The 11,084-nt window shown below is 41.7% G+C and overlaps 1 protein-coding gene across 1 annotated transcript; it reads right to left on the minus strand.

The window, feature by feature from the left end:
* Positions 1-3,433: 3,433 nt before the first annotated feature.
* On the minus strand, positions 3,434-4,617 carry LOC108024436 (uncharacterized). The gene has a single exon (XM_017094354.3). The coding sequence runs from the start codon at positions 4,543-4,545 to the stop codon at positions 4,300-4,302; it is 246 nt and encodes an 81-aa protein (XP_016949843.1). The 5' UTR covers positions 4,546-4,617; the 3' UTR covers positions 3,434-4,299.
* Between the last annotated feature and the right edge of the window lie 6,467 nt (positions 4,618-11,084).

Consider the following 11,084-nt stretch of genomic DNA (forward strand, 5'->3'; position numbering starts at 1 on the left):
ATATTAAAATAATAGAGTTCATTTAATATTTTTTGTAAGGTAAATACTTAAATAAAATAAAAAAAAAGGAGATACTCGAAAGACAAACAAAATTTAAAAAATCGCTTCTGTAAGTTTTCTTATATTTTAATAATAATATTGAATTATAGATAGAAATATTTGAATATGTTCTTTATTATTATATTTTTATGTTGTACATTACAATATTATTTTGAATTTGGAAATATAAAGAAAGAGTTTTTTCGTAGTTTCTCCGGAACTTGTAGCCCAGTGCAGTGGCAGGAACACCAGCCACACGAGCAGCAACAATGCGGGGAATGTGCCTCCATATGTTGCCATCAGACAGACTGACAAGGATGGAGTGAACATAGGCAACTGGATGAGGGCGCCAAAGCTTTTGAAAGATGAAGGAGCAAATGAGGTTGCAACAGCGGACGTGGCAACTGAAGCCAAATGCAGCCCGGGAAAATGAAGTGAAGTGCGAGGCAGGCAGACGTGAATATGTTTGCCAGGCAGCGACTTTAAGGAGTTGCCACCGATCTGCGGATTAAGAAGTGAAAGGTGCTTCAGAAATGAGAAAGCCAGGCTCCAGGCGATTGGATAAGGACATCACAAATATTAAATAAGATTTTAAGTAGGGCAACTGCGGAACTGTGTGTATACCTTTAAGAGCAGCTGGAAATAAAATCATTTGTAGTATACTTAACACTTGAAAGTTTTTAAAGAAGCTTTACATTAATCTGACACGGTTTTGATACATTCCTGATTGGTATGTAACCAATTAACAACGTTTGGCCAGTAAAATAAAATAATAATTAATTGTTTTCTGTGCCGTTTGCTTTCTGTAAAGCGTATATGGGCATCGAAAGTAAATGTAATTGGTAAATATATGATTATTCATTATTTATTTTCATTGTATCTTAATTGGTAACAGATATGTGCTTGCAAAAGTTAATAAGAATCGATTTTTAAGTTAAAGTACACATCATTTCTATATATACGATTTAAAACGAGTTCAGACACGATTATGTAGTTTATTTTTTTTAATAGGTGAAACCAAATAGCTTTGCTGATTTGTTATCATGCTTCTGCTGCCAAAAAAAACCGAACTTCAACCCTAAAAATAAAATCACTCGTTATTTAACACACAATCGATAGTAATTTTGTCCTGCGACATGAAAATAAAATTATAATTAATAAATCCATCATTAAGCTCCCGTGGCGCTGCAGTGCCTATCCCGCAGCTTTTTCCGACTTTTGTTTATTTTTTGAACTGCCACTCCACTCATGTCGGGGACAGGCAGTGCCACGCCCCCTGCAGTGTTAATAAAATGCGTGAAATTTCCATAGCCAGCTTGGGGGCGTTTATGCATCAGATGTGTTATGAATTTCAATGCAGCGTCAGGCCAAAAAAATATAGACCGTATTCGAACTGAAAAAGTGCACTGAGAGAAAAGAAGGGGGGGAAAAAGCGAGTAAACGAGGCTTACCGGCATTGAGTGCGTTTTTGCGAAGGGAAGAAAGTCTTTCGCTCCTATTCGGGGCCATGTGAAGTCCTTCACGCTTTCGCTGACATTTCACATTACGTAAACGTATTTATGCAAATGTGCTGCGCGTCCTGCCCGCTACGTGTTCGAGTCCTGCTGCTCCTTTCTCCTGGTCCAACTACTCACTACACATCTCCTTCTTTCGCCGAGTTCGAGTTTTTTTTTTCGTCGATGCGCCACATTTGCATGCATTTTAAATGACTCGGATATCAATTTTGACATATCACTTGACAGCTTAAAAAGGTTTATGTATTTATACAAACGAACACGCCAAACTGACAGGACTTTCGCCCTCTCCTTCCCACGCACAATGCGGGTCCTTTTTTCATAATAAAAGAGGCGGATTTTAAATTTATTGCTTCATTAAAGCTTAATGCCCAACGGCATGAGTGTACGCTTTCGCTTTATTCATGCATGTGTATCAGGTGAAATATTCAGCAACTGGCTCTCACTTTTTTAGTCCTTGTTCCTTTTTATTCTCGTTACTTCCTCTTTTGTTAAACAATGTTTTTAGGCGGACTTAAAGCACATTTGAAAGTCATCCAGAATTAGTCCCCGTGCGTGTATTTTATTGTTAACGCCACAGTAACGATGTTGCAAAATTAATACATTTGTAATTTAAATGTTTTGTTGCCCAGCGAACATTGAATAAAATTGCGCCGAAATCGTGCATGTAAAATGCATGTAGGTATTCGAGTTGTTAAATTGTAAACAATATTAGCTGAAAAAATGTGAAAGCCGCCTGAATTCGTTGATTTCTTGTGCATTAATAATGCTTTAAAGCAGCAATTTTAAAGTGGGCTAGACTTTAAGGGCAATGGGCAAAGTTAATCATAATGCTAGACCGAAGGAGAGGGCTGTGCGGTCAATCCATTAGTTTGGCCCACAAACTCAAGTCGAAAAGTCAGAGTAAATAATTAAATTTGCTGCGTAAATAAAACTTGGAGTGGCCGCCAAAATGGCCAAAAATGTGCGAGCCAGAAGCTCAGGAAACCACTTGAGCAGCTTGTCTACAATGTCAAAGGCAGGCCTTCGGCTTTCACTCCACTCCCTACCCAGACTTTCTCCACTCTCTCCCCCCTTTTTGTCTGTCAGCTACTCCAATTGTGGAGCTGCTTTCATTTGGCATTCAGTGAAATTGCTTTTATTAGCGTATAAATCAACAGTGCAAAAATCGTAGCATACTTGCCAGCAGTCCGGCGTTTAAATTAAATTTATGCGCCATTTCGACTTGTTTACAAGTTGTTTGGCCAGAAGAGGGAAGGCCAAAGACAAAAACGGGCTAGAAAATGGGGGAAACGGAAGGCAATCTTCGTGTGGCGATTCACACTTGAAGAGTGCATGAAAGGCCGGGCTTAACGACTGCTCGAAGGAGTGAGGTCTGCGCCCGATACTCGCGCCATTGCCCATTATTATGCCCCGAACATAATAATAAAACTATAAATTAAATTAACTCATAAAAATTCCGTGTGCATAAGAAGGCAACCCTCCGTCCGAAACCCGAATAATAACTTTGTTTTTGTTGCAGCCCGCCGAGGAAGCCAAGTGGGTGGCCATTGGGGGCGGCCATCTATCTATCTGTCTATCCGGGCGATGTCAGTCTCAGGCTGCTGCGTTGTCCAAAAACTGCCCGCCAGAGACCGTTCGCCACCCCGTTCCGCTTCCCAGTCCTCTGGCTTCCTTAGGTTCTGGTGCACTGGGAGATAAAATCACTAAACTAATCTACAATCTTAAAAAATAACATAATTTAAATCTGTAGAAATATCTTATTATAGATAAGAAGAATGTTTTAAAATCTTTTATGCAACAAATCTTAAGATTCAAAAATATATAGTTGCAATCAAATATTTTCATTATATAAATTGAAATAAAAATAAAACAACTACTTGTGCTTTTTTTGTGGATTATATTAAGTATCTTTTTAGTACATTCTTTAAGATACCAGATTTGTACCGTCTTTTAGATGGAATAATTACAACAGACTGTTAAAATCATATTCTTAAAATATGGTTTTCCAATTCTAGTTTAATTATTTCATCCTTAAGAACTCGATTACTTTTCCAGAATTTAATATTAGACTTCCTTCTATTTTTTCTCAGTGCTCTGCCTGACATTTTTCCACTTGCCCATTCTGCACTCGGTCTTGCTCGCCTTTTATGGGGCATACATATAGGCGCTTTGGCTTGTAAGTAGCATGTAAGTCGGATGATTTAAATTCTTGTGAGCACACCAAAGCGAACGATGCTCCCGCTGCCTCCTCGGTGCGATATATAAAGCGTCAGCGCGCATATTTGATTTGATTTCATTGCCAGAACTGAGAACTGAGAGCTGAGACTGGAACTGCCCAGTAGGCCATTCCATTGAAGAGCACGGGACGCGACGTGCCTGTAAATATTTATTAATGCTGTGAAACTTTCCATTTGGCTTGGATTCCCAGTATCCAATGCCGACGCTTCCTCAGTGGCTTTGATTTTTATTGAGCTCGGATTGAAAATGATTTTGTGGTCGCTGGCCGGCAAAAGTTTATTTCAAATTTTCGTAATCTGAATGGAGTGGCAAACAAAGGAAATTGATTTGCCGTTCATCTATGGCATTGATTTGAAAATTGTCTAATTTGGTGTGAAATATTTTCAGGAATACTGAAAGCGGTAAATTCTAGATTATCCAGCTACTGGTAATTGGGTAATTCTGTCCAGTAATATGTTGTAATTTAATTAACTTATTATTCCTTGTTAATCCTTAGTTAGTTGCCTCATTTGGTCTTATTTTCCTTTAAGCTTATCTGCACTTTCTTCTTGCTTTTATTATTTGCCAATCTGTACTCCAGCTGTTCGATAATTAAATACTTTATACGATTTCTTAGATGAAGTTCTATCAAGTCCTTTTGTCTCTGCTTAAAGATTTTCCTGCGCCTTGCAATGCGTTTCTTGATCCGAATGATTTTTACATGCTTCTTCGGCCTGCTGATAAAGCCGATTTCCCGCCATGGGTTGTTCATTTCATTGGATTATCTAATAGGCTTACAAGTGAAATTTTGTAACAATACCCAAACTAAATTCAATATTGATTGCTAAATCAAAACCAAATTTAATAAACTTTAGCAAGGGGGGCAAACAGAGTTTGGCCGTCCAGCAATAACAACAATGAATGCATTCAGCTGCGGAGCAAGAGGCTGTGATGATGACGTTTAAAGCAATTACAAGGGAAACCAAGCCAAAGTCCACGCCCACTGCCCCTTTCCGCCCCTACACCTCCCCCTGCCCCCATCCCCTCGAACAACAATGTGCATACAAATGCAAATTGCGCCCTGGCATACGTTGCGTATACGTAACGCCAAATGCCAGCGGCAAGAGAGCGCCAACTACAATGCATTTTCGCATTGCGTGAACAAAATAGTTTTGTGTTGCGGTTGTTTTTAGTGGCTCCACGGGTGCAGGCGGGCTTCCAGTGGGCGGTTGGCCCCCCGACAGGGGGGCGTGGCAGGCGTTGGACAAGGACTGCAAGTACTACATCCACTACAACAAGTGCAATGGCAATTACTGGGCGTGTAGCAGCAGCAGTTGTCGTAAGGCAGGAGCTCAAAACCAGAGACCGAGGGGAGAAAGCCAGAGTTGCAATTTCTTTTCGCGGGCTTAACAAATGCATAACCAACTAAGAAGAACAAGCAGGCAGCGGGGCAGCCTGGGAAAGCAACGAATTCAGAAGTTCCCTAAATAAGAGATCAAAGATTGATGGATGCCTTAACTGACAATAGCCAAAACCAAATAAAATGGAAAAAATCTAATGATTTTTCCCTTTTCCCCCAGTGAATTTAATGTTTTGTGTTAACTTGGTTGAATTCTGATTGATCTTTTTTTTGTTTGTATCAAATAAAGAAGTTATGTTTATGTGAAGCTTGATATTATGGAATAAATAATAATAATATGTGTAGTACGAACTTTCATTTTTGTTTAAAAGGAGTTACCCTAGCAAAGCGACCCCCCAACACTTGCATTAATACCCTATCCTAAGCAAACCCCGCGGCATTGTTGAGTTTTGTTTGGTTGATTGCTGGCTGCTCGGATGGTGGGTTGTATTGTTGTGTACCGAGTGCCGAGCTGTTTCGCCTGCTGAGCATTTAGTGACACATTTTAGTGGTTGCCGGCAGCAAATTGCAGGTGCAAATCGAAAGATGTTGTCGCCAGGCCAACGGATCGCGCATAAATGGTGAGTGGCCCAGAGCCATAATCTTAACCGCCACCACCACCCGGGTTCGCCCACTCAAAGCCACTGCCACACGCATCAAATCATGGCAAGGCAAACCAAAATTGACTGGAAGAAAATGGGGAAAAGGACACTGTTAGAAATGATATACCTGATAAGTTACCTATAAAATATACTTAAAATGTAAAAGGAAAGTCTTTAAGAAATCCTCTAAGTTACCTACAGATATTTAGACAAAGATTGTATAAAACCTTACCCAAAACGATAAAAATCTGCTAAATCCACCTTTTCCCTCAGTGATTTTTCCCCTTCCCAGTCGTGTATAAATAAAGCTCACAAAATAATAGAAACCGGCTTGGCTGAACCGTAAGGCAGGGACAGGGGGCTGCCGAGGTCAAGTTCGGAATCCATTTGTGTGCATTTCAGTTTCGGTTTAAATCAAGAGCGGGACACAGCCCCGGACAATCATTCAGGCTGACAGGATGTGCGCTTCACTGCGCTGATTGTGAGTCGAAAAAGGCTAACGAAATGCGAATGCCCATGCACAGAAGCTAATATAGATTGTGCGGGATTTTCGGATTCCGATTCGCATACGGATCTCTTCTTAAAGCCACTGCCCCCGGCCATCGAGGCCACTTTGCTAATTGAATTTATGCCGACGCCACTTGACAACTTCCTGCTACAAGCGAAGAGGAGCAGCCCCCATCTGCCGTCTGGCAACTGTTGGCAACGTGTTAATTTAACAAAAATTACAATTGCAAGACAGCCAGGCATCCTGCTCGGGTTTTCCGCCCGCCCGCCTCCATTTTTATCCCTCATCTTGCCTTTTTGCTCATTAAGCATATGGCAACAAGGTGTAAATATGTTTGCCACTGCCACTCCGTCAGGCTGTGATATTTTTTTCCCCCCATTTCGCACAAAAAGCACAGCCAGGCGAGCAGACATTTCCAGCTATACCGCCTCCTCGCCCATTTTCCAGCCCACTCTTAGGCCAGCGACAAGCCTTTCTGCGTGTCCTTGTAGTCGCCTGTCGTCTAGGCTGCTTGCCATGACAATTTAAATGCCTGTTGTCTGCGCACATCCTGTGCGAAAAAGGGGTGAGCTGGCAGGTGGGGGTGCGGGAAAGTAATAGCGGCTTCTAGCTGCGGTTCCTTTGGAATCATTTTCCATCTTATAAAGGGTGGCAGGAAGGGTATGCCAGGTCTTCTTAAAATCTGGAAAAAATTAAATGACAATCGCCTTCAAAAACAAGTAAGTAAAAATTACTTTTGCTTATTTTTTATACCATTTAAAAATAGTTTACCATTAGTTAATTTGACTTCTATTATGATAGTTTACCCTAAGCTTCGGTCTTCCATTTAGTGATTTGTCAAAACCCTTTTCATTTAATTTTCCTAACCAGAAAGTTAATTTTATCTCACATACATTAAATGCCCCTTCAACGCGTCAACTTTCAGTCGAGTCTCCTACGTCACTCGTAATTGTTAATAAACAAGTTTTTTTATGTTGTATTTACACTTTAATGAATTGCATGTAATTACAAATGTATGCGCTGTTGTTGTCGCGGCTTTCGCAGTCTTCGCTGGGGGTTTCCCTCTTCAATTTATGGGGAAGTGGAATAGGTCGAGTGGCGGAACAAAAGCAAAAGCAGCGAAGGGAACACTGCCATTGTGGCTGAGATTTGAAAAGGAGGGAAGGCGAAGTGACTTTCTCAATGTGGGGAAAGAAACTTTTAAGAATCCATTAAATATTATCAGGGTCTTTAAAGAGTTATTAAATGGATGAGCCTGTGGTATAAGTACCTATCTTTAAGTGGCTTGCTTTAAAAAACTGTATTTCTTCCTAAACCAATATTACCTTTATTTAACACTATTCCACTTTAAACATCAGATAAGAAAGGGGGGGAAAATAATTTGAGGGTGGCATTAGCAGGCATCCCCACTCTTGAGGGTGCTCCATTTCGGGAAACCAATTTTGTCATATCTTTTGCCTGAAATGTAAGCCACTAATTAAAACTAAGTGGCGGGGGCGGGACATCGTCGAAAGTATCGCGCCCATGCCGTAACCTCTATTAACCCGAGCGACGCCCAATTACACTTTCGGCTACCTTATTTTTTTTTTGCGCGTTCTCATCGTTGAGAGTGTGCGAAGAAAAGAGGGCGGAGGCGCGGGAAATGGCGTTGACTACCCTCGAAAATTTTTGACATTTTGACAGGGCTACAAGTTTACAAGCACCGCAGGCTACAAGAGGCAACATCATTGGCAACAACGGCGGCACATGGGAACGCATTACGCATACGCAGCGTGGCCGGGGAAAGTACGAGCTGTTAGTGTGTGTGTGAGTGCGAGACCCAATTCTAATTTGTTATGTAACTGTGTGTGCCGACGTTTGGGCTAGATAGAAAACCGTATAAGTGATGTTATAACGTGCGGAGTTTTCGGCGCTTCGAGCATTTTGACCCGGCTCATTATGCTCCATGCGGCGGAGGAGATGGGTCTCTAGTTTGGGGGCACACATAAGAAAGTTGATTACTAGTGTAGTGCTTGTTTACATTGCGTTGCTCGTTCTTCCCAATCATAATACTCTAGGAGAAGGTAGTTTTAGGAAGAAAAACACTGCAAAAGTAAGGAAAACAGTTCGTTAAGAATATCATATATCATTTAGATAAAGTTAAAATAAGAAAAAAATAGATCAATTATTATACATTTTTAATATTACTCTCTTATTTTACATTTTAAAAATATTTTATCACCACATTTTTGATTTACTTGCTTGTATATCTTTTGGTTTTCCGGGAATCGTTTTTAATTTTGATGAGTTTTCTAAAATATGTTTATAGAGGGTATTCAAAGCTGGTTAGGATAACCTAGAGGCGCAGTAGTTTGGAAAGGCCCTCGAGCGGTGTCACCTTGCGCCCGCCTGTCAGCCTGACAAATGGCGCACGTTTTACATATGTAGTTACCTCGAACCCTCCTAATTTTCCGCCTCCCCCAACCGACTGCCCCTCCCATTCCCCACCTCTCCGGCGGACTGTGTAAATGTTATACAAAATGCCGCAAACGTGTGCGTGGCAAATTTGTAAAGTGCAAAATTTATGCGTAATGTGAGGGCGTTACGCAGGCGACCCCCTTTCTGTGCGGCTTACAAGTTTCAAGAGGTCTCGGGATCCCTAGTTCGCTCGCTGTCCCTCTCCCGTTCTAACACTCGCCTGCCGTCTCTTTCTTTGCGCGGATGTGGGGTGTGAAGTTTTTAGCATATTCAAGTGCGAAAAGTTGCAATTTGAGGCTGCTAACCAAAAAATATAACTGTCTAGTCTGAAGCCGGGCTCGCACCCATCTGTGTGTGCGCGTTTAATTTTCTCACCAAACTAAAATGTTTTTGGTGGCGCATCCTACATCCTATCCTCCGGCTTTTTCCTCGCGCACTCATGCAAATATTTGGGTTGACTCTGGGTGCTCTCTTCGCCATGGCAACCGACGAAATGGCGGCAAAAGGTTAGCAAAATAGCTTCATATGCTCACCGACGCATATTTGGATTTGGTGAAATTCATTAAAGTTTATGTTTGCCTAGATGTTAGGACAACAATAATGTCGATTGCTGACTTTTAGGGCCCCTCTCCCCGCCCCAGCCTCTTTGCGCTTAATGTGTTAAAACTAATTTAAATTTATTTCAAGATGCCGCAGCGCAGCTGGCAGAGCACACTTTTTGGCCCACAACTCACACACGCAGCGTTCAAGGGTTAATAAATAAATTACGTATACGTGCACATAAATCCAAGGAGTCAGGGGGCAAAAGTTCAAAGCACAAGGCATAATTAAGTGTAGGCAGGAGTGTGTGTGCGCCGAAGAGCTCGGTGATTGGCATCTATTTTGTGTGCCGAATGTACCATTAAATTAGCCAAATTACAGCGAAATGGGAATCCTCGTCGAAAGGAGATGCCATGAGTTTTTAAATGCGTTGAAAGGTATTTTCCGGTTGGGCTTAAATAACTCTGTTAGTAGAATTTTTAATTTTCATCTGTGTAAAATAGCATCGGCGCATAGACCAAGAAATAACCTGTGTGCTATAATTTATAAACCCAAACCAAATTGTTGGAAGATTTATAGGAGGCGTGGGGGAAATCGAGTGGTTCAAATTTGGGATGTGAGTTTTCTATTTGGGTAACAATAAAACTGGAAATGCTCTAACATTTTCTGGTTGGAAATAGGCCAACTTAAGTTCTTTTAAGAAATATTTAAATTCCTTCAGTATGTTTTAATATTAAAAAAATATTCAAATATCCCAAAACTATGTGCCTTTCAATAGGCATACAAAAATCCCGAGGAGTCCAGAGTAACCCAACAGTTTCCATAGCGTGTCACGTGGTATGCCACAAAATGTACACTAAAATACTTAACAATGCAAATAAAGCATTGAAATTTCAGTTGCGCTGGCAGTTTAATTAAATATGAGGTAAATACGTTTTTGTTGTGCTGCTACCATAAAAGAGGACATGCACAAAAATTGCATGAGACCGGCTGAAGGCGGGGCAGGGGTCAGGGGTCACAGGCAGGAGAGAGGAGAAGGGAGCCAAACAAACAAACAAGGGGGACAAACAGACAAACTAGTTAAAGTGCGTTGCCTGTTGGTTCTGCCTCTGTTTCTGTTTGGCCGACAGGCCAAAGGCCACAGCCAAAGACAAAGGCAAAAGGCAAGTGGGCACAGCTTTCGGGTGGTTCGGCGGTTGGGTGGTGCAACCACTGGCATGCTGGGTGGCACAAAAAAAATGGGTAACGGGGGCGTGACCCCAAAGCGACACAGACATTTAAGTGAAAGCGTTGAGCGTTGACACGCAACGAGCACAAAAGTTGGGCCGCCTCGCTTTTTTCGGGCTCCTCCTCCAATGTTTCAGCGTTTAATTTCATTTGCCAACTCGTGCGTTTTCAACGAGCTCCCTAGCCCCACCGCCTTGTTTTCTTTTTGTTGATAAATCGAATTGTACAAATTGCAAATTGTAAACATGCTATAAATTAAGCAACTTGCAAATTAAATTAAATTTCATTTCATACCCGGCATATGGGCCGACTGTTGCTGCCATTCCAGCATTTCTGGCTGCCAGCTGTGCTAATGAAATTTTCCTAAATAATTGCTCTACTCTATAGGCGGCCTAAAAAGGGGCGTGGCCTGTCGTCCATGGGCTGGTGGCGCCACGGTGGGGCATTGGTGGTGCAACTTGGCAGCGGTTTGTTGCCCTCGGACGGGCGACGCATTAAAACTAATGCTGATGCGGCGCTCGAACGGCGAGTGGGAGAGCGAGAGGGCCAGACAGACAGTCTTAGACACGAGCTTATGG

Source organism: Drosophila biarmipes, chromosome 3R (genome assembly GCF_025231255.1).
Source record: "Drosophila biarmipes strain raj3 chromosome 3R, RU_DBia_V1.1, whole genome shotgun sequence".
NCBI classification, from domain to species: Eukaryota; Metazoa; Arthropoda; class Insecta; order Diptera; family Drosophilidae; genus Drosophila; species Drosophila biarmipes.